The 22,625-nt window shown below is 49.5% G+C and overlaps 3 protein-coding genes across 3 annotated transcripts in view; 2 read left to right on the top strand and 1 right to left on the bottom strand.

The window, feature by feature from the left end:
* The window catches only part of DNAJC17 (DnaJ heat shock protein family (Hsp40) member C17), a 23,912-nt gene extending 14,595 nt beyond the window's left edge, over positions 1 to 9,317 (top strand). Inside the window, exons 12-13 of the transcript XR_003382027.2 lie at positions 5,235 to 5,416; positions 9,178 to 9,317. The gene's annotated coding sequence lies outside the window, so the exon portion shown is untranslated. The remainder of the gene's footprint in view (positions 1 to 5,234; positions 5,417 to 9,177) is intronic.
* Positions 235 to 6,076, bottom strand: GCHFR (GTP cyclohydrolase I feedback regulator). Its single transcript, XM_074543642.1, has 3 exons — positions 5,656 to 6,076; positions 4,515 to 4,609; positions 235 to 1,047 (listed from the first exon to the last, which is right to left on the bottom strand). Exons 1-3 carry the CDS (start codon positions 5,689 to 5,691, stop codon positions 924 to 926), a joined length of 255 nt encoding a protein of 84 aa, XP_074399743.1. The 5' UTR covers positions 5,692 to 6,076; the 3' UTR covers positions 235 to 923.
* The window catches only part of RMDN3 (regulator of microtubule dynamics 3), a 20,889-nt gene continuing 6,138 nt past the window's right edge, over positions 7,875 to 22,625 (top strand). Inside the window, exons 1-6 of the mRNA XM_074543628.1 lie at positions 7,875 to 8,076; positions 9,178 to 9,409; positions 10,709 to 10,852; positions 13,957 to 14,383; positions 15,069 to 15,171; positions 15,944 to 16,004. Coding sequence (XP_074399729.1) covers positions 7,932 to 8,076; positions 9,178 to 9,409; positions 10,709 to 10,852; positions 13,957 to 14,383; positions 15,069 to 15,171; positions 15,944 to 16,004 — 1,112 coding nt within the window. The 5' untranslated portion in view covers positions 7,875 to 7,931. The remainder of the gene's footprint in view (positions 8,077 to 9,177; positions 9,410 to 10,708; positions 10,853 to 13,956; positions 14,384 to 15,068; positions 15,172 to 15,943; positions 16,005 to 22,625) is intronic.

Below are 22,625 nucleotides of genomic sequence, written 5' to 3' on the forward strand. Positions count from 1 at the left end.
TCCCAGGGACTGCAGCCCTTATCCCATTCCAGGTTTGGGGAAGGAACGGCTGCCTGAGGTTCACAGAGTGCAGGTGTTACCCTGTCAGTGTGTGTGCCCAGAGCAGCTGCCCCATCCCATGGGACAAGGTGTGAGAGGTGCCCTCAGAACACCAAAGCCTGAAGATTTTAATTCCTGAAAGCTCATTCAGAGGGACTTGGCAACAGCTTTAAACAGCCCACAGAAGGACATTGGTCTCTTTGGAGCAATGTTTTATTATGTCTAATTGGTGTTACTCCCATAGCAGGATCCATTCACAGTCCCAAACATTCCAGCAGTGTTGGGATTAGGGCCTGCACCTGGAATAGTCACACAACACCATTTTCTGTGTTATTTTGGGAATCCCATGTTAGGCTTGGATGGCAGTCTGGGATCTGGAAGTTCTGTGGTGCTGCTGAGATGGAAGTGGGCCTTGCTGCCAAGGGAAGGGATTCTCAGAGCCTTGGGAGTAGGTTTAGTGGTTCCCTCTTGGATTTCAGGGATGAGATGGGATGGTGTCCATGCTTGCTGTCCCTCCCTAACCCCCTGGCCCAGGAGAAGGCAGGCAAACAGGGCTGTTACTGAGCTTCCTCCAGGGCATGCTGAATACATGATTAAAATGTAAAAAGCTGGAATTTGCCAGACTGCCATCCCACTGAAGGCAGAGCTGGAGCCATCTGTTCCTTCTGCCAGCTTCTGGGCATACCTTCCTTCCCCTGCTCTTGGGAAACGGAACAGGGATGGCAAAATTCCATTGGGTCCAGCTCTGCCTCTGCGCCGTTCCTCCCCTGCCCGAGCGCCTGGAGTCTGGGACAGGAAGGAATTAAGGGGGAAAAGATGCTGCCAGTCCTTTAAGGTTATCTCGAGCAGGATGTGGTCCAGGTGGAAGGCATGGTTCTCCCTGGCTATTCCCTGTGGAGGCACCAGACCAGGGTCTGGCCCACGCCAGTCATGCTGACCACGCGGTAGCCGAGGCTCTCCAGCTTGTCCAGGACCACGCGCGGAGCGTCGTTCACGTAGTACTCACAGCTGCAGCCAGGAGAGATGGGAATGAGGTGAGCTGGGGAGGAAGAGATGGGGATTTCCTGCTGGAAGTGAGCCTGCCTCGCTCCTGATCCCTCTAAGACCAGCGGCCACACCTGGCACAGGCGTGTGTGACACAGGGCCTCGGTTAACCCCGGGGGAAGGCACAGCCCCAGGTGCCAAACCACAGGAATCCTGTCCAGGAGGGAAGGATCAGGTTGAATGGGAATGTGGCTCAGGGGCTGGTGTCCAGAGCCACATGCTGCTCGGTAACTGGGCTGACCCTGCAGCAGAGGGTTCACAGGTAAACACAGTGAGCACATTTTTAGCATACCTAAGAATTCATGGAGGAAGAGAGGAGAAATGATTCAGGAATGAAATCTCAATGCTCTACCCATGGCAGAGTATGTCTGTGAGATGGGTGGGTTTGAGAGACTGTTAGAATTTGGGGACTGGAACAAAGTGATGCTTTCAGGCAGGTGGGAAACCTTTGGAAAGCCAGTAGTCATCCATCCTGCATGGATGTGCCAGGCAAGGTGGGCCCAAGCTCCCCTGTTCCAGCAGTGCCTGGGAGCTCACACTGGGATCCTTGTCCAGCTCTGATTCCCCAGTGGTTTGTGCTGGCTGTGTGCCTGGAGCAGAAGCTGTCCCACATTCTTACCCCTCTATCCCAGAAGCTCCAGGGCTGTGACACTGCTCCCCAGTGAAGAGACCAGGCACAGGCTGGGCTGAATTGGCTGGGACAGCTGAGCTGAGCTGGCCAGTGGGACCTTTGGCACTGGATGTGCCAGCCTCTCCTCTGCCATGACTTTGGGATAAGGCCCAGAGCAGCTCAGCTGTAGCTGACTCACAGTGCTGGATAAGCAGATAATGATGGGCTGCAGGATCACTGGGGATCCTGTTTGGGCACCTGAACAAAGCTTCTCCTGCTTTTCCTACTAATAATGATAAAAAAAGATCCAAAAGCCTTTCCAAAGCTTCTCCTGCTTGGATTTCAGACCCGTGCTGGAGCTGGGAGTGCTTTAAAGCATGAAATAACCTGAGATGTGAGAGATTTTCCAGTTTCTCAAGACAGACTGTACTTGGCTGTAATTATAGATGTGGTGTAAAGATAATGTGCATTATTATAAGTGTCTTTGAAGTCTGTTCTTTCTCCAGGAGGGTTGCAACATAGCCTTCAGATTCGCAGTGGGAGCTAGTAAATATTATTCCCACTATTCAGAGGAAGTAGCAGAGGCTACTTCCTCTGAATACTACGGGATTTGTAGAAACCTAAAAAACTGAGTAGCTGAGCTAAAAGCAGGAGGTAAGAGTTCCCAGGGCTTTATCCCAGCTATGTGTTGAGGGAAATGAAGAATGCACACCGTGGGTATCAGATCTGCTGCTGTCTCCATGTGCATCCAGTCGGGATGGAGGGGCTGGGATACCTGCAAAGCCTTTTCTTCCAGGTAAATCCCACCCCAACCCTTGCCCCACCTGGCTGCCCCAAGGGCTCTGACCCCGAGTGAGAGGGCAGGCACCACATCCCTGCTCCCCACACCTTGTGGGACTTAATGAGGGGCTGTGTGTCTGTGCAGAGCTGTGGAACAGGATCCTCATTACAGGGATTTCAGCTTCACCTGTACATCCCAGTTTCCCAGCAGCTCTGTGCTGCTTGAGGTTTTCCTTCAGGCTCCCTACAAGGTCACGGCTAAAGTTCTTGGGCCCAAGGTACTGCAGGAAGGGAGTTTGCAGCATCCATAGGCAGGCTCTGCTCATGAAGGAATTGGGGATGGAAAATCCTGCTTGGCCACAGTGCAGATCCTGGAGCTCCCAGCTGTGGTTGGGATTCTGGAGGAGGCGGCTGGGCTGGCACGTGGCTGTGCTCCCGGCGGTGCCAGCAGCCACATTCCAGCCAGGGGACTTCCCCCGTGTGCCTGAGCAGTGTGGAGGGACGTGCTGTGCCGCAGGGATGCCCTGCAGGGATGTGCAGGGACACAGCGGAGTTCCCAGCTGTGACACTGGAGCAGGTGGGGCAAGAGCAGCTCAAAACGCTCCGGGCCATGGGGAGGTGGTGGTGGTGAATCCAGCAGGGAGATCCCATAGGAAGCTCCCATCCCTTCCCCAGAACAGGCAGAATGTGGAGCTTCTGCTCCTTACAGTGCTGTAGCTCCCTCAGCTGCTGGGGCAGGCATCACAGAGGCTTTTATCTGTCTTTGCCTTCCTTTTCCACCTGAATCCCAGGATCCTTGCCCAAATCTCTCAGGATCCAGTTCCTTCTGGGAGCCTGTTGTGTTTCTCGGTCTCCCATCCCGTTGCGTAACTCCGGGCTGTGCACGGCGGGTGGCAGCACGACTCTGGCGCTGCTGCCAATCTCTGCCCCACCCACGGGCTTGGGAATAGCAGCACGGAGAGGGATCAGCCCGGCAAACCCCCAGGAATGCAGCTGGGATGGGGGGCACTGGATAGTTATATTTTATCTCCTTATTATTAACTTTTCCCACCCCAGTCAGGTTTTTAACGCTGCAGCAGCTGAGGATCCAGCCCTTGGTGTTGGCCAGGCTGGTGCTGAGTAGGAGGGTTTTCCCAGCTCCATGGATGGAAGGTGGAGAACATTTAGGATGAGATGCACTTTTTGTTTTAATGCCTCCTCCTCCTACTTTTCCTACTCCTCCCTTTCCTCCTTCTCCTACTCCACACCACAGCACATAGGACACAGCAGGAATCGAGCTGCACCTCTCTGTCAAGTTCTTTTGCATTTGGGGGTTTGTTTCGCTTTGCCATTGTGGTTTTGGGGTTTTTTTCCCCCCACCCCAGGGCAAACCAGGAAGTGAGATATCAAGTGAGGAAAAAAAAGAAAAAAAAAAAAGTGAGCCAAACGATGAGGAAGATGCTGGTCACATCTCTAAGTGGCACTTGGTGAAAGGCTGGGTCAAACTCAGCGTGGCCAGAGGTGGGGACATGGAGAAGTGTCAAACATCCCCAGCTTGGGAACATGCCAGTGGAGGGTTGGAGTCAGGGTGACACAATGGGAAACAGCTCCAACCCCAGGGCTCAGCTGCCCATGGAAAAGATTTGGGAGCTGTTGGGAAGGGCTGGCTCAGGTGAAGCCTTGAGCTGCACTGGAGAGTGGGATGGGATGGGATGGGATGGGATGGGATGGGATGGGATGGGATGGGATGGATGGATGGACAGACTGCAGCTGGGAGGGATGGATGGACAGAACTGGGTGAGCATTCTGGTGTCTCAGCACCAAGAAAGGCACAGGCAGAGCAAGACAGGGATGGCACTGAGAGAGGAAAGGGGGGTCAGGTGCTGAAGCAGGGTCAGAGCAAAGGAAAGTAGAGAACCAAGTGAAATATTAGGCAGCATTTCCTCATTAACAGGACACATGGGAATCCTGGGATTAACTCTACATCTGGAAGGTGCTGTGGGGAATTCCAGAAGTGAAAATGTTCTGCATTTCTTGGGAAAATAAGGAGAGGTGCACTTACAAGTTGTTGCCCAGCGTGCTCCTCTTTGTGGCCCCCAGGATGCTCATCAGGTGGGGATCCGAGTGCTCATCACCCACCATGGTGGGCCCAGCCTCCTGTGGGACAGGCACAGAGTGGTGAGTGACACGAGGTGACACGGCCACCCCCTGTTCACTCAGTCCCAGCCGCTGGCAGGAAGGTGCAGCTGCTCACCCGGGAAGGTTCCAGCCTCAGCTCAATGCCAGGTTTCACACTGGAAATGTTTGCTTTGCCCCTTTGGTAAAGAGCAGAGCTTCCAAAGTCTCTGCAGGGCAGACTGAGCCCTGCTGCTCCAGGCTGTTCCCTCCAGTGCCATAACCCATGTGTCCCTTCCTGTACCTCATCCAAAATCACTCAATCAATTTGTACAATCCCAAATTGTCCCAAATGTACAAATTTGTACAATCCCAAATGCCACTGCCAGCAGATGCTTTGGTGCTGCAGCATCCCCACATGTCCCCATTCCCAATCCACTGCAGTGTCCATCACAACTCCCTCCCTTTGCTCATTTGCTGTTTTCACTGTCCCACTTGTCTCACTGTTTGCCTGCTTCCTGCCCCAAACCACACCAGCAGATCCAGGCTTCTGGATGTCGGGAAAAGGGGAACCCCAGATAAACACGGAGCTGTGAGCTCCTACAGAGTCCTGCAGGATGTGGCTGCTGCCAGTGCAGTAACGTTATTTTGTGGCTTTATTTGGCAGGGACAGCAGCGATCCCACCAGTGCTCCTGGACACTGATCCCAGCCACTGCCCCAGCCATGCCCACTGCCTTGGTCGCGTTTTCCACCCTGGAACGGCTCTTTGGGGACGAGGGAAAACCAACTGCGAGGACAAGAGGAGCCGTCCCTTTGGCGTTCCTGGGATCCTGCCGCAAGTTTCCCAAGTGAGTCGCTGTTTGGGACAGGAGGGATTGGGGCAGCAAAGCACCGGGAACTCTCACAGGCCGTGCTGGGGTCCCCCAAACCTGCATCACCCCCCGAACCCCCAGCAGCAGCAGGGCCAGCCCCTGCCGGGATCGCACCGGCGACACCGCGGGCTGAGCGGGTCTCACCGCTCGCCCCGGTCGGTCCCTGCCCACCCCCCGGTATTCCCCACCCCCGGGAGTGATCCAGCGGGACTCACCAGGCGGATTTGGGTGCTGATGAGCAGGTACGGCATCTCCGCTCCGCCGCTCCCGCCGCCGCTCCGGGGGAACCTGCCCGGGGCCGCCCCCGGTCCCGCCCCGCCACCACCGCCCCCGGGCACCGGGGGGAAAGGCACCGGAGGGCTCGGGGGGACGGGAGGCACCCGGGGGGCTCCGGGGGATCCCGAGGGATCTCGGCGCTGCCGTCCCAACAAGGGATGGGCAGGAGGTGAAGGGCTGGAAGGGGATGGAGCGGGAGGGGACAGAAGGTGAGCAGGGAGAGGATGGAGCAGGAGATGAGATGCAGGGACGTGTAGGACAGGAGATGATGAGCGGGGAGGCAATGAACCAGGAGATGATGGACAGGGAGATGATGGATAAGGGAGACAAAGAAAACGGAAATTAATAGCAGGGAGATAAAGGACCAGGAAATAACAGAGGGAGGTGAGGACTGGGAATGGTGGAGCAGGAGCCAGACAGCAGGGCCCTGCAGAGCATTCCCACTCCCACCCCACAGTCTGACCAAACATCCCCCTGAAGCAGAATGTTCAGCATTTCCAACATTTTTTGGGAAAAATCTCTTTTTCTGCTGTTATTATCTCAGAACACAGGGGATTTAAATTCCTTCATAATTGGAGAAGTTCCATTTCCTGAGATCAGAACAGGCAGAGGTGCTGCATATCCGTTATTATTGCTGTGTTATTAATTATTAATTGTTGTTGTTGTTATAATTATTATTGCTGTTCATTGTTATTATTGACATTGTCAGTGACATGTTAGTTGGGTTTGGTGACATACAAGAAACCCCACAGGCTGTTGGTCTCCTGTTCCTAAAGCACATCCCACAGATCCCAGTATGTCCATCAGGAGTTCCTTGTGGGATACCTCCCCCCACGGGTTAAACATCAGCTTGTTTTCATCATTCCCAGCCTCTTCCCCAAGTCCTGGAACAGCTGGAATGTTTGCTTATTGCTCTCCTGTCCCAGTGCAAACCTGTTGCCCAATGCACCAAGGGCACATTTCACCCAGCTGGGTTGGATTTTGACAGAATTCCCATAATCCATGACCCCCCTGGACCTCTGCTGGGCATGCGTGCTCTGTGGTTATGCAGGGAATGATATGGATATAAAATCCAGATCTTTCCAGAAATTAAAGAACTAGCTAGAGTTCTGGTAGCCTGCCCAGCTCTGGCTCTGACACTTATGTGGCTCTTTCCTGGGGAAAAAAGATAGGAAGGAAAAAAGAGGAAATGAGAGCAGAGCTATACATAACATTTTAATATTGAATTTGAGGAGATACTGAAATCTGGGAGGCAGCCAGATCTCATCCATCATCCCAAAGCACCTTATCACCCTCTGGCTCCCAGCTGGCTGCTGCCAGCTCTCCTTGCACTGGCCTGGCTCGGAATTGCTCCCAGTAATTCAGATAAAGGAAGGCAGAAGCTTCTTTGGCTCTGCCCAAATCCTGCTGTCACCCAAACCCCCAGGAGTGGGGAGTACACACAGAGGGTTTTCCCCTCTCCTGACTGGCACCTTTCCCTAAGGAATCCTTTGGCTCTTCCAGAAAAAGGTATTTCTAATTTCAGTGATTCTGGGGTAAAGAAGTTCTTCCTGGGGGATCCCACCAGGAATGGAACCACCCACCATATTTCCTGTAGAAGGGAGAATTCCAACCCCAAAGGCTTGGGATGATTGGTCATTCCTATCTCGACCTAATCCTAAAATCTGTTATCTCATCCCAAAACCTGCTGGCTTTGTGCCCACAATCCCACAGCCAGCCCCGTGCCCAGCTGCCTCCCTACAATAATCCTGTCCCGCCCAGCTGCCCAGATTTGGGCACCCCAAATTCCTAATTTTTGGGGCACGTTTGTCCATCACTCTCCAAGCAGAACCCCGAACCCAGCGGGGTTTCCTCCCGCGAGTGGAAGCACCCACAGAGTGTGTGTGTGGGGACACCCGCCCTGTCCCCTGCGCCGCCGGGCCGAGGTGTTGTCACCACGGCGGGACAGCTGCCGCGGTGGCAGCAGATGGCAGCCGGCAGCCTTGAGGGGCTTTTCCCGGGACACTCCGCGGATTGGGGCCCTGTGTGAGGGCGGTGACCCCCGCTGAGGGCGGCCCGGTTCGTGTCGCCGCCATGTCCACCTGTCGCCACACGCGCGCGCCGCCGTGGGCGTGGCCTCGCCGATGACGTCACGCACCCATGCACCACCCCCTCGTCGCATCTCAGTGACGCCATCACGGCGCGCCGCGGGCGGTGCCGCGCGGCCGGAGCGGCCATGGCGGTGCCGGTGGCGGAGCCGGCCCGGGCCGGGTCCCGGCTGGGGATGGCGCTGGGGCTGGCGGCGGGCGCCGGCTTCTGCCTCGGCGTGCTCTGGGTCATGCGCCGCCGCTCCAAGGAGGCGGCGGGGCAGCCGCGCCCCGGTACGAGCGGGATGGAGCGGCGGGGGAGCCGGGTCGGGATGCGGGGAAGGGGGTTGGAATAGAGAGGAGTGGGGCTGGAATGGGGTACATGGGATAGGGGGGGCAGGAGGTGGAATGGGGAAAATTGAATGGGGTTGGAATAGAGAGGAATGGGGCCGGAATGGGATAGGGGGGCGTGGTGCTGGAATGGGGTTGGAATAGAGAGGAGTGGGGTGGGAATAGGGCTGGAATGGGGCACGTGGGATAGGGGGGGCACGGAGCTGGAGTGGAGGAAGTGGAATGGGATTGGAATAGGAAGAGTGGAAAACGTAATTGGAGTTGGAAGAATGGGATTGAAATGGGGGAGTGGGGTTGTACTGCAGGAAATGGGGTTGGAAAAGGAAGCATGGGGCTGCAGTAGGGGAGAATTGGGATGGGATGGGGGAGCAGGGCTGGAATAGGGGGGAATGGGGCTGGGATAGGGGGAAGTGAGGTTTGGGGTGTTGGGCTTTTAGAAGTGCTGGTTTGGAACCCTGAACTTGCTGGGTTTCATCCACACCTGTGCAAAATTTCAGGAACAGAAAATGAAACTGTGTTTTTACAGTGATCATAGAATAATGGGATCCTGGAATGGTGTGGGTGGGAAGGGACCTTAGAGCTCATCCAGTCCTACCTCCTGCCTTGGGCAGGGACAGCTTCCACTATCCCAGGCTGCTCCAAGCCCCATCCAGCCTGGCCTTGGACACTGCCAGGGATGGCACAGCCACAGCTGCTCTGGGCAAGCTTTACCAGGGCCTCAGCACCCTCACAGGGAAAGATTCCTTTCAATATCCCATCTTAATCTCCTCTTTTCTAGTTTGGAGTTATTCCCCTTTGTCCTATCACTCCTTTTCCATTTTTCCTTCAGACTCCCTCAAGGGGCAGTTGGGTCAGCACAGAGCCTTCTCTTTTCCAGCCTGAACAATCCCAGCTGTCCCAGCCTTTCCCTGCAGCAGAGCTGCTGATCCCCTTGGTGTCCCTACCAACACCAAACCCTTTATCCCCTGCCAGCAGAGCCATGCACATTTCCCTCCCCCTGGAATGCTTTCCCTGGGATGTGACCCTGGTTGTGCTGTGCTGCAGGCGAGGCCCTGCCCGTTCCCGTGCCCGTTCCCGTGCGTGGAGCGCTGCTCCCGGTGGGAGATGCAGCCGATGGAGCCGTGCCCAGCCCCCTGCTGCTGAGGCAGGACGAGCAGCTGGAGCTGCTGGAGCGCCTGGACTTCGTGGTGAGGAACGTGGCCGAGCTGAGGAAGGAGGTGGAGGAGCTGCGGAACAGCCTGCAGGACCTGGCGGTGGAGATCGTGGATGAAGTCAGGTACTGCCCCTCTGTGCTGGGAAACGGGCACAGCATGCCTGGGGCTGGGAATGCCTGGGCTGGGAGGGACCTCAGAGCCCACTCACACATGGCAGGGACTCCTTCCTCTAGCCCAGGCTGCTCCAAGCCCATCCAGCCTGGCCTTGGGCACTGCCAGGGATAAAACAGCCACAGCTTCCCTGGGAGATTCATTCCGGTGCTGCACCACCCTCACAGGGAAAGATCCATTCCCTAAATCCAACCTAAATTTCCCCCTCTTCCAGTCTGAATCTGTTCTTTAACTCCCTGATGCAGGGGCTGGATGGACATCCCATCTATGGATTCTGTAAGGGTTGTCCATGCAGGAGGATTTGCTTTACCTGCAGATATATATATTGTATTAGATACATTATATTATATTGTATGTGTCATATAATTATACATTGTATGTATAATATATATAATATAACTATATATTATCTATTATACAATATACATTATATAATATATATGTAATAGATACTATACTATATATTATAATACATAATAATAATATATAATATATTATGACATATAAAATATAATAAGTACCATATTATAATATATAAAATATAATATATAAAACATTGCAATATTTTATGTATTTTATATATAATTATATATATAATTTATATATATGTATTTTATATATATTTTGTATGTATTATATATATATATGTATTTTATATATATGTGTTTTAGATATGATATATAATATATATTATTGTACAATGATACATTAATACATAATACAAAAATGCATTCTATTATATTATATATATAATTTTAATTGTATATATATTATATAATTGTATATTATATAGTATATATTATAGAATGCATTATATTAGATACATTGTATATTATAGTTATAATTATATAACTATATATGATATACTATATATAATATATATTATACTATATAATATATATATAATATAGTATAATATATCGTATATATATATATAATATATGTATAATATATATAATATATATAATATAGTATAATATATATTATATATAGTATAGTGTATCGTATATAGTTATATAATTATATATAGTATAATATATATTTAAAAATAAACAAATAAATATAATATTAATATATATTATACAGAACACACCATCAGCTCCATTTGAGTTTGTCTAAACAGGAGTGAACCACCTTGTGAATTCTTTGCCTGGAAAGGGAATTGGGTGGAGTCTGCTGGAGAGGAGAAGGGGAATAGCAGATAATTCACTACCAAATATTTATTTCTTTTCCTTTTTCTGTCCCTGCAGGGCCCACCTGGAAGAAACCCAGCGTGTGGGTCGCCGGAGGAAGTTCCCCTTCAGGGAGAGAAGTGACTCCACAGGCTCCAGCTCCATTTATTTCACCACCAGCTCAAGGAATCCCAACACAGATGATGGAGAGAGTGAAGGGGGGTAAGGAGAGCAGTGGGACAGATGTTTTAGGGGATTTGGTGCCACATCTGGGCAGTTTAGAACATAAAGATGGGAATTTTCTTCTCCTAGAGCCTGTTTTAGTTTGCTTTTGTTACAGTAAGTGTGTTACTGCCAGGGCCAGACTGAGAGATCTGAAATGATCCTTTAAGAGAAAGGAAAATAAAATTTTGAAGGGTTTTAAAGAAACAATTTGATTAAGGAACCTTGCAGAAGGAAGAGAAGTATGAGTCCAGCCTGGATATGGAGTGAGAGAGTTTGGAAATCAAATTTCCAGACAATTTATATTATATTAAAATGATCAAATCTTTGGATCAGTGAAGGTGGAAGGGACCCAGGAGCATCATCCAAGTCCAACTCCTGGCCCTGCACACTACAGAAAATTCTGTGTGGTGTAAGAACATCATTAAAAATGCCAGATTAGCTGCAGGTTATATAGTAAGACAGGTAACAAGTTCTCCTGCACCTGTGACTGCTGATTTTCTGAGGAGTTGCTGCTCCTTTGTGCCTGAATCTGACCACTTCTGTAGCTTTTGGGGTATGGAAGTGTGTCCAAAAACAGCTGGTGCTACTATTTGCATTTTCCCAGAGTATTTGGGATGAAATGTCATTTAAAGAGGGATTTTAGAGCAGTGGGAGCATTTCATTTTCAGAGCAATGGGGGAATTTGAGCACCCAAATGATCTGGGGGCTGGTGTGAGCTGGCATTTCAGCAGGGATTTTTCTTGCCAGGACAAAGAACAGGGATTTGGGACTGCCCTAAGCTCATGTTTGTCTCTAACTGGAGCTGGTGAGGGTGATATCATTGGGGTTATAGGTTAATCTCTTCATTCAGTTCAAGTGGGTGTTGGGATGGGAAGGAAATTAGGGAGGGAGTGATTCATGGTGGTGTAATAGGTAACAAGGCTGCAGAACAGATTTTAGAACTGCAGTTGGTGCTGAAGGCAGGGCTTGGGTGTTTGGGTAACAGCAGATGCACTGAGTCACCAGGGGAACAATGGTTTGTGTAAACCTGCTGGAAAAGGGGGTTTTGGCCACACATCCCAGCCCTGGCTGTCCTCAAATCATAAAAAAATATGAGTTGTTATGGAGGCCAAGAATTTAGAGTTACAGAAAAGGCACCTCCTGAGGGGGCAGGGGTGTATTTCACTGCAAAACCTCATTAATTTATTGGGAATCCAGAGGTGGTTGGTAGAGTCCTCATCTATTAATTATCATCTGTAATTAGCTGTAATGACCAGTGTGGGGATTGGTGGATTAGCAGCTCTCACCTGATTTAAAACTGGAATCTTAGGTAATGTCTCACTTTGGTCATACACAGGGAGGTGTAAAAATATCAGTCAGGCCAGGACCAGCTGCCTGCAGTGTGCAGTGTTGTCTGCTAGGGATGTGAATGTGCTTGAAAAGTAGCATTTTCAGGCTAGGAAATGTAAATTTTGCAAAAAACCTACTGAAGCTTTGGAGCAGGCAGTGGGAGGAGGAATGAGCCTGTTGCCAGCAGATGGATTTCAGCTGGGTTTTCCTTGCTGAATCCTTTCAGTGGAATTCAGAACAGACAACCCCCAATTTCAGCTTTATTTTGTGAACCACCTGGGCATGAGCAGCTTCTCCAATTTCAGACACAATTCCCAAAAATCTACCAAGAGTTTTCAGGGGGGTTGCGCTGTTTCATTTCCCTATGTGGCTTTAGGTTTTGGGCTTCTTCTCCTCCTCTTCCCATGGGCTGTTTTCCTTCAGGATTGCCACATTAAAGCATTCCAGAGCTTTCCCTCATTGTAAACTCAGGAAAACAGGCTGATAACACCAAAATCCTTTAATCTCCTTGAAAACTTTGGGTTTCCTTGTCTTTTTGAACTGGCTTTTTTGAATCTGGTAGGGGCTGTCTGGCAGAAAACACAGTTAGTTTTTGAGCTGAAGGACTGAAATCTTGGCAGCTGCCAGTAAAACGTTGGAGGTTAGGATGGGGAAATCAGGGAATTCAAGGAGCTTGTCTTTAATTACTGGAAATGAGGTGGTATAGAGAAGTAATAATGGCATTAATATTAAGAAATGTAAATAAATGAGGGTTTTAATCTGAGGCAGAGCTGTGCCAGTCACCTACCCTTGTGTTGGTTATCCATTAATTCACTGTCATCTCCAGCATGACATCCTTGCTTTCCTGCCTTTGCAGTGTGAGGCTGGTGCTTTATTTCTTGCCTTAGAATGTTTCAGGGCAACGTGGTGGGGTTTTGAAAGTCTGGGTGAGGGTTTGAGGGAGCAGAGAGGGGAATTGCTGAGAATTAGGGGTGGTTCTCAGGAAGCTTTGATAGCCAAACATGCCTTGTTATCTGTGTGTGGGCAAAGCCCTGTCACTGCCTCCTTCAGATAGGGGCTGTGGTCACTTATCTGTGTCCCCAGACAAAGGCAGGGCCACAGGGCTGTCCTGTCCCTGGGAGGAGCAGTCAGCCAGGACAGAGGGAAGCACAGCTGGAGGTACCCAGTGCCCCCAGAGTGCAGGGAACTCAGATCCAGCAGAACTGCTCAAGTTCTCTTGGGCAGTTACTGATTAAATCAACAAAGCCCCTGTGTTCAAATGCACATTTAGAAATGACTGGCTGGTTGTGCCTTTCAAATGAGACAGATAGTCTTGTTTGAAAAGGAATCAGCTCTGTAAGTAGACTCCCTCCTGCTGTAGTACCACTGTGTAACCCTGGTTGAAATTTCAAATTTTAAATTCCCAGCTTTAATATTGAGGGACCTTAATTTTCTCAATTTTCAGGAGCTCTGATCTGAGCTTTACAGGATCACTGAGGTTAGGAGGAGCTGACAGGGTGTGCAGGGGAGGTGGGGACAGTTAGAATCCTGGAATGGTTTGGGTGGGAAGGGACCTTAAAGCTCATCCAGTGCCACCCCTGCCCTGGGCAGGGACACCTTCCATAGACCAGGCTGCTCAGAACTGACTTGGGACATCCTTCAGCTTTCTGAGGGTGACACAAGAAATGAGGTTGTGTGAGACACTTGGGTTGTGCAGTTTTCTCTGGGCTAAGCCAAGATACTCTTCCTCTCCTCTCCTCAAACCACTTTGGTGATGTTTTCTTTCCCCAAAGTTACACCACGGCCAACGCTGAGTCCGACTACGACCGGGAGTCGGAGCGGGAGAGCGAGGACGAGGTGAGCTGTGACACCGTCAGGACCATGCGCAGGGACTCCCTGGAGCTGCCCCCCGAGGATGACAGCTGTGACATCGTGAAGAGCCTGCACAAGGACTCACTGGAGCTGACCCCTAAGCTTGAGAGCCGTGACATCGTGAAGAGGCTGCACAGGGACTCGCTGGAGCTGCCCCCTGGGAGTGACAGCTGTGACACCATCGGGGACTCGGTGGAGCTGCCCCTGGAGGATCAGAGCCCTGTGTCCCCAGAGATCTCGCTGGAGGAGGGGCTGGGGCAGCTCCTGGAGCAGGCTGACCGCCTGCACAGCGGGGATGAGAAGGACAGGAGAGAGGGCTTCCAGCTGCTCCTCAACAACAAGATGGCGGTATAGGTGCCTTGTTGTATTTTCCAGCACCGGGGGAGGGTCAGCTTGGATGTCAGGAGGGGTTTCTTCACTCAGAGTGCAACCTGGAAACGATGCCCACCTTGTCACCCAGCTCAGAGCACTGAGTGCCATGTCCAGTCATTCCTTAGAAACTTCCAGAGATGGGAACTACCACATTCCCTGGGCAACCCCTTCCATTGCCTGACCACCCTTTCCAGGAAGAAATTCCTCCTGGTGTCCAACTTAAATCTGCTCTGTCACAGCTTGAGGCCATTTCCTCTTGTCCTACCCCTTGCTCCTTGGGAGCAGAGCCCAGTTCCCCATGACTGCCCCTTCCTGTCAGGGAGTTGTGGAGAGGGACAAGGTCCCTCCCAAGCCTCATTTTCTCCAGGCTGAGTCCCCCCAGCTCTGTTCCCTTCCCTGGACATGCCCCATCCCCTCCCTCACTGCCTTTCTGACGTGACAATCCCAGAGCTGGGCACAGCACCGGAGGTGCCCCTGCCGTTCCCAGCATGGGGAACTCTTCTGCAGCGCTGAGTTCCAAACTCACCTCCCTGAGGTTCCACTCTGCTTCCTTTGGAACTGGGGCGTTCTAAGGCTTAGAAAGATCCCTGCATGCCCTGAGGTGTGAGTGCCCTGCTCAGCCCTGGTGCTGACTGCTGTGGGGTGTTTGTGTTCCCTGCAGTACGCGGGGCAGCGCGAGTTCCTGTGGCGCCTGGCGCGGGCGCACTGCGACATGTGGGAGCTGACAGAGGACAAGGACGAGAGGAGGTCCTATGCCACAGGGGGTAAGGAGTTCCTGCTGCCCCAGAGGAGGGCTGGCACTCAGCTGTCAGCAGGGCTGTGGGTTTATTGGGTTTCCCTAGGATCTGGTGGGAAGCCGTGCTTTAATTTTGTGTTTAAAAATTGAGTTTCTGAAAGAGTCTAAATAGGCTGAGACCTGTTTAGAGCTGGGAAAATTGTTTCTGAAACCTGTCATCCATTTCTCTGTGATACTAAAATAAACCATGAATATAAAATAAACAAGCTTTGCTGTAGCACACTGGATTTTCTCTGTTGCCAGCGCGTGCAGATATGAAAACAATCACTATTTTTAAATTCTCTTTAATTTCATTCCCTCTTTGTTCTTTACCACCTCAAAGGTGTCTGCAAGATTTTAGGTGAGTCAGAATGGAGAAAAAAAAATCTTTATTACAGTTAAGATGTGCAATAAAAGATACTAATGTAAATAATTTTTATCTTATTTATTATGCACATAACTAAATAGAGTTACTTAATACTGTAGCTAATATAATTACTCTTTTCTGGGAATCAGTGGAGCCTTTTAAACATGGAATTCTAAGTTTTATATTGTCCTTTGAGCTATCAATAGGTGCTTAATTTTCAGCTTTTTGAACCTGCCAGGGGATAAAATTTTGTATGGGATGTTTCCAAGCCAAATGCATTATCAGATTGACAAGTATATGACTTTTATGCTATTCTGTTACTCTGACAGCCTCAGAGAAAGAAACTGGGAGAGAAAGCAGCTGAATTTCTTACTTCTGACTCCTTTTGTTCCAGGGAAGGAAGAGCTGGAACTTGCCTTGCAGAATTGGGATGAAAGTGCTGAGTGCCACCAGTGGTAAGTGACTTTTTACTTCTTCCTTTTAAGAAGCATAGGAAAAGGACCTGGAGGTTTTTGTGAGCTGAGCTGCAGTTAAAAAAAAAAAAGAAATACAACCCTCCCCACAAACTTCTTTGCTGTTACTTGCACTGTGCCACACTGGTGGTGTTTTTCCATAAAAAGCCATTTTTAACAGCTTTGCTTGCTTGGTGTAAGGAATGACTTGACAGACAGTAGGTTTGATTGTGATGGTAGGAATAAATTTGGGGTATCTTACAGCAACTTAATTATGAATTCCTCTCTGAAGAGTTCTGGAGGAAAAGCTCCCAAGTGGAGCTGCTTTTGAGGCAAGAGAGGATGTGTTTGACTCCATCAGCCAGGCCTGGGAGTGTGGGCTTGGTGCTCTGCCAAATTCCCTATTTTCCACTTAATTCTGGAGGAAGGAGATCCATCACTCTCAGCAGACAGGCTTTTAGAGTCTCCTGGAAGTGTTTTCTGGCACTGCTGGCTCTGCTCTCATCCCCCTGCAGGGCCCTTGGCTTGGGCATGAAGGGACACAGCAGCACGTGGCTCTTTTTTATTTAAACAGAGATGTTTAATGCATTTGTTCCATGCTAAAAGAAGAGATGATCTGCAGTTCAGCCAAGCAGTTGTGAACAAAATTTCTGCCCAGGGTTTCAGGGAAGAGGCAGGAGAGGGGAAGGACCTTGCTCCCTTCAGCAGCCTGGGTGAGCAGGCTGTGCTTCCAGCCCTTGTGGGGGATTTTTACATGTCCTTTATGAAAATTACTCCAAAACAGAGTTTGAGGAGTGGCACAGATATCTGGAGACAAGGGAACTGTTTCTGTTTCTTTTCTGTTACTCTGGTGAATTCCTCTGTGAATGGTGTTTGTCAGCAGTTGCACTGAAAGATTGACAGCACTTCAATTAGAATGAAAGGGATTTTTTTTTCATCTTTAATGAAAATTATTGGGAAAAGAGGTTGCTGAGTGTCTTTGCTAAACACGATCTGTGCTCTTGCAATGAGTAAATTTGCTTGAAGGATTGTTTTGAACTACTGGCATCTGAATAAACGCCTTTATCATCTTAAGCTGTATTTCATCTGTTGGTAATGAATTACTGCTCTCAATTAAAGCTTTGATTGGAAGGAGGAATTTGGGAGCAGGAAGTTCTCCAGCAGGTCATGGTGCTGGGCTCTTATCTGCTGGCTTAACATCTTTGAATGAATGGGGTTTAGTTGCCAGGGTGAATCTTGAAATTTGTATTTTACAAAGCCAGGTTCTACTCCAGTGTCCAAATATTGACAGTTCTGCCTTGGAATTCCAAGTCTGGGACGATTCCTGGTCCCTCAGACCCCTTTCCCATACAGGGATAAGGCTCCTTCCTGCACAGCTACATCTTGCTTCCAATTCTCCAGGGCAGCTGGAGGAAGGAAGCAGCAGAGCAGCATGTGGGAGGTGTGGGATTTCTTGGGAGTGAATATGTAACTCCCTTTATCAGCACACAAATTACTATTTTGTGCCATGAATAGAACAGGAAATTATTCCCTTCCCAGCTCTGAAGTGGTCACAAGCTGGCTTAATTGCAGTCTTTCTTTATGCTAATTGAATTTACCCTGGGGAGAAAAGGCAGCAGAGGTTCTAAAGCTGTTTTGGGGTGGATTTGATGCCCCAGCTCTTGGGGGAAGCGATCAGAGAACATTGTTCACATTCATTTAAATTACAGTTTTGTTCTGTCATGTTTCTCTCTAGTGACTAATTTCCTTGCTGAAGAATCCTTTATTATTTTCTGTCACAGGGGAATAATTTATTATCTCTCACCACCCATGTTGTCTTTCCAATATTCTTCTCCCTCTTCCTTGTAGTTTTTCAGACAAGAGTGGAGGGTTTCAGTGCAGGACTCAAGCTGGGAGAGTGGCATGGCTTTGTGCTGGGATGATGGTCCTTTGCATTCTTTCTTCTACACACAACATCTTTCTCTTTCCCATTGCATCCCAAATGGCCACTTTAATGGAAATATTCCCAGTTATTTTGCTGCCTCTCCACACAGGCTGTGTGAAGCCTGATGGTGCAGGAATTCCTGGGCTGAGTTTTTTCTCTGTTTTTATCATTTCATATTGATCTTCTATTTTTTCAGTTGCCTCTTGGAAGTTTGTGGATTCCTTCAGATGAAATTGTGCTGGCTTTTGGTGCTTATTCATTGTGTTTTGTGCTTGTTATTTCCTCCTGCTGCCCACACAATTCCCAGTTTTTTGAGGAGCTGAGGAAGACAAGAGGTACTTTGCCTACAGTTGCTATTGCAAGGAAACATTTCTCCTCTCAGTGCCTCGTTGTTGTTCAGTCATCACTGACATTTTAAAGAAACAAAGAAAGAAAATAACTGGGGAAGGGAAGGATTTCTGAAGGGAAGGATTTCTGCTGGTTAGCTGTACTGCTGGCTACAGCTCCTTTGGGCTTGGAAGGATTTGAGAACAGGAGGAAAAGTGTTTTCTCAGGAGTGCCAGGGAGAGCAGTAAGTGTGTGGGGCTGTGTCTGGCCTGCCTTTGGGACCTGCCCAAGCACAAAGGAGAGGCTGTCATGGCTCTGCCCTGGCCATGAGTGTGGGACAAAGCTCTGCTTGTGGCTGGTGCTGTTGGCAGCTGGCCGGTGCCAAGGGAGCCATCTCCGGAGCAGGAGTTTGGTCAGGGCTGCACAGACAAGCCAGCCTTGTCAAGGGGGGCTGATCCAGCCCATGCTGCCCTTGGGATGTTCCCTTGGGAAATGGCTTGGGCATTAAATGCCTTAGGAGTAGATCTGTGTGTGGGATTCACAGTGAGGGATTCACAGGGAATGGTCTTGGAGCCTCTCTGCTCCTGACTCTCAATACCCTGGTTCTTACCTTGGATTTGGACACCAGAGCCCTTCTCTGCTTTGGTTGTCAAACATCCCTGAGCAGGTGGAGCTTTTGTCCATTTAAAGTGATTTCTCCAGGAGTTGATTTCAGCTCTTGAGTAGGACACAGCAGGTTCCCAAGTCTGTTCTTGCTTTTAGGGAGGGAGGGAGGGAGGGAGGGAGGGAGGGATGGATGGATGGATGGATGGATGGATGGATGGATGGATGGATGGATGGATGGAGCGAGCATCAGTGACTGCACAGACCTTTTAGAAATGGATTGAGAAACAGCTGTGGCCTTTTAGAATTGCCAGCCCATTCCCTGTGGGTGTTTGCAGCACAACTGCAAGCACGGGGCAGCAGCTTTAGGGATCGGGAGAGGAGAGCGAGCTGTGGATTTGCCTTGGCTTCCATTCCTCTTGCTAAAGGGAATACTGGAAATGCAACCAGAGGGATTTCAGAGAAACCTGAGGAAAATGGTGGAGGTGCTGTGTCAGGAGCTGTAGTTTGAGCTGGACTTCTCGCCCTGGAAATGAATCACTGCCTGCTGAAAGCCTTCACTGTGGGAGGAATCATAAGCTCCAGCCCCCTTGGGGTTATCCTGTGTGTTATGGAGAAGTGGGATTGGCTTGGATGAGTCTCCAGAATGTGCCCTTTCTTCTGGAGAGTCTGGCAGTGTGGTGGAACATCCTGATCACCAGCCCTTGTCAGTTCTGTGGGTACATCTGGCTGTCCGTGGGCAGATCCTGGATTTTTGAAAAGTCCCAGCATTCCGGATATGCCTGGAGGATGCGTTCATTTAACACCTGGCACTGCTCCAGGATTTCACTCCTGCTGCATCACTGCCCAGATCTGGCCAGTTCTGAGCCAGACTCTGGGTTTATGAGCTGAGCATTTTCTGTTCTGCAGGCAGATGAAACAGGGAGTTTTCTGTCAGTGTGACATGGAGCAGGAGCAACTGTAGGAATAGGTGTTAGGAGATAGTTCAGAATGTGGTGGAGGGAAAATACCATGGAATTAGAGCTGTCTGAATGCAGCCCCCTGACTTGTCTGCCCTGGAAGGTGAATTCAGAAATGTGAACATCCAGAATCCAGGAGCTCTCCCATGTGGATATTTGTGGGCTGTAAGGAGGGGGAACATGAGCCTCTCTCAGTTTTTCCTTCCATCTTGTCTCCCCTTGGAAGAGCCAAAGCTTTTTTTCCCCAACCTCTTCAGGATCAGCTGGTCATTAATTTCAGGTGGAGTCACTGGGAATTCTGCTGTCTCTCCCAGAGCAGTAATTCTCGCATAAATTCTTATTTTAATTTTTGGTTGTTGCAGTCTAAATATCTGCCTGCTAATTCCCTGTCCCCTTACTCAAGCGCAGGGACTCATATATATCTACTCAGTGCACAGGAAGGTAACAAACTGGGAATGCTCACAAAATATTGGGAAGACTATCTTGGAGGTGGTTAAAAGAGCTAAGAGGTGTGTTTGGGCTAGCTGACTGTGGAGGGGAGGTACTGGAGGCTCTGTATTCCATGGCAGAGTGCTGCTTCCAGGGAAGTCAGAGTGCAGAACCCAAAAAGTCCTTAAGTCCTGGGGATTTAAGCTGGAAGATCAGGCTCTCTCTGTTGGCAGTTCCTGCTTGCCCAGAGTTTATTTTCTAATAAATGGGGAAATCCTGAGCTGAGATTCCTGTGTGTCAGCAGCTTCATGAGGAGTCTGGCTGCTAATTAATCAAGGGATAACCTGAGGAAAGCTCTGCATGGATCTGAGCAGTAATGCATGGGGCACCCAGTGGTTACAGGGGATGAAAATCCCCATCATCATTTTTATTCTTTCCTGGTGCTGCTGCTCAGCCCTCCTGCACCTCCACAGTGCTCTGGTGATGCTCAGCCTGAGGCATCCCATGGAATGAGCTGGAATCAATGACTCCATCCTGCCAAGCTGAGCAAGCAGGGGAGGGAACAGCAGAAAGCAGAGCCTAAAATCCCACAAGTGCAGAGTTGTGGGTGTGAAAATCCCCCACAGTCCAGTGGCCCTGAACCTGGGATCAGCAAAGCTGGGTTGGGAAGAACCATTTTTCCTGGCAATACAGTGAAAATCAGATCAGGTGTCTCTTGCCATATATATTTTTAGTTTATTTCATGGCACTGAAATTTAATTTACTGCTGCTTTTATGGCTTTTTCATCAACATTTCACCAGGCTGTTAAAAAAACCCTTGGAATTTATATTTGACATGAGACAACTGTGTGATGTATTGTCTAGGAATATTTTATCTCCTGATCTTAGAAAATAAGCTTTTTATTGGATTGTGTTTCTCAACCCCTGTCATGTTGTGGTTAGGGATGTGTAGTCCAGGCTGGGAAACAAATTGGAGAAGATCCTAAAAACACTTACTCCATTATCTGCACACAACAGAGTGGGGCTGTGGAGCCCCAGCAGCAGGAAAAGATTTTTGTCCCATAACCCACTGATCTGGTAATCCTTTCCATGACCATGAAAAATAAGAATTTGAGAGCTTATATAGAGCTTTTCCACAAGAAAGTTAACAAATTAAAGGAAGAGATTTAAGGCAAAATGTTAAATTGTTCAGGAATCGTGACTTTGTGCTGTAAGTTACACACTGGGAATGGAGCAGTGATGTGTGAGGGGATTTGTGGGATTTTGTGACTCTGAGGAAAGTGTAATTGGAGATTTAAAGGTCTCCTGACAGATTCCTGCACATCTGCTGTGGTTAATCATCCAAAGGATCCTTTGGGATGTCGCTATCTGTGGCAGCACTGGGATGTGGGTGTAGGAAAGGGGATTTTTATTTGCATCTTTCTGCTTTTCAGCTTTACTTTTCACAGGAATGAGCCATGTTATTGATTTGTCTCTCTGTTCCACTTGGTATTTTTTGATCCAACCTCAGAGAAGGGATGGAAATGTTCTTCACTCCCAGATCCCAGGCAGGGTAGGAGAGGCAGAACTTCCATCTGCAGGTTCTGTCCCACTTGAGAGCTCTCTGAGCTGTTGTTTCTTGGGAAGTGCTGCAGGGAGAGAGGTTTTGAACCACTGTGATGCAGGGAGGTGAGGTGGGAAGGTGCAAATCCACAGGGAATGAATTTTGAATTTCACAGCTCATGCAATAACTGCTTTTGCTGGGGCCTTGCTTCTCAGGCTCACAACTCAGGGTCTCTCACTGGACAAAACTAAATGGCTTTGCACTTTCAACACTGAGCATGTCATTCTGTTTTCCAGCTGCAGGATGAGGGTAGGTTTTCCAAGTGTTTCCCTGCAAGTAGAGCCCTGTGTGCTGCAGCTGGGCTGTGTGTGAGGAGGTTGCTGTGCCCTGTAGTTGATTCATTAGAGCTGCTCTTAGTCTGCCTCTTGCTGCAGTAACTTCACTCTGCCCTGCTCTGGGTCCTGGCACAGCTTTCCCTGCTCAGAGAAACCATTCCAGGTGTGGAAGTGTGCTGCTCCTGGTTTTTAGCCATAGAGCAGTGAGTTTGTGTCACACCCAACCCCTCTGGCTGCCTCATCCTTGCAGCTCCTTCCTTCCTGGCTGCTACATTTTTTTTGCTGCTTTTGTCTCTTCCCTGGCAGGGATGTGCTGTATTCTTTGTTTTCCCCACTAAGGTGTGAAGCTTTAATGCACCTCACAAAATCCTGGGATGGTTTGGGCTGAAAGGAACCTTAAAGCTCGTCCCATTCCACCCCTGCCATGGGCAGGGACACCTTCCACTATCCAGCTCTGTCCAGCCTGGCTTTGAGCACTTGTAGACCTTCCTTGTGCAGCCATGG

This window comes from Zonotrichia albicollis, chromosome 6 (genome assembly GCF_047830755.1).
Source record: "Zonotrichia albicollis isolate bZonAlb1 chromosome 6, bZonAlb1.hap1, whole genome shotgun sequence".
Classification (NCBI taxonomy): Eukaryota; Metazoa; Chordata; class Aves; order Passeriformes; family Passerellidae; genus Zonotrichia; species Zonotrichia albicollis.

What these genes read in the sequence shown, in the direction of transcription:
- GCHFR (XM_074543642.1), bottom strand. Translation starts at nt 5,691, where the DNA reads ATGCCGTACCTGCTCATCAGCACCCAAATCCGCCTG. An exon ending in TCAGCACCCAAATCCGCCTG is followed by an intron (nt 4,610 to 5,655) that starts GTGAGTCCCGCT and finishes CCTGTCCCACAG; the next exon opens with GAGGCTGGGCCCACCATGGT. An exon ending in AGCACGCTGGGCAACAACTT is followed by an intron (nt 1,048 to 4,514) that starts GTAAGTGCACCT and finishes TCCTGGCTGCAG; the next exon opens with CTGTGAGTACTACGTGAACG.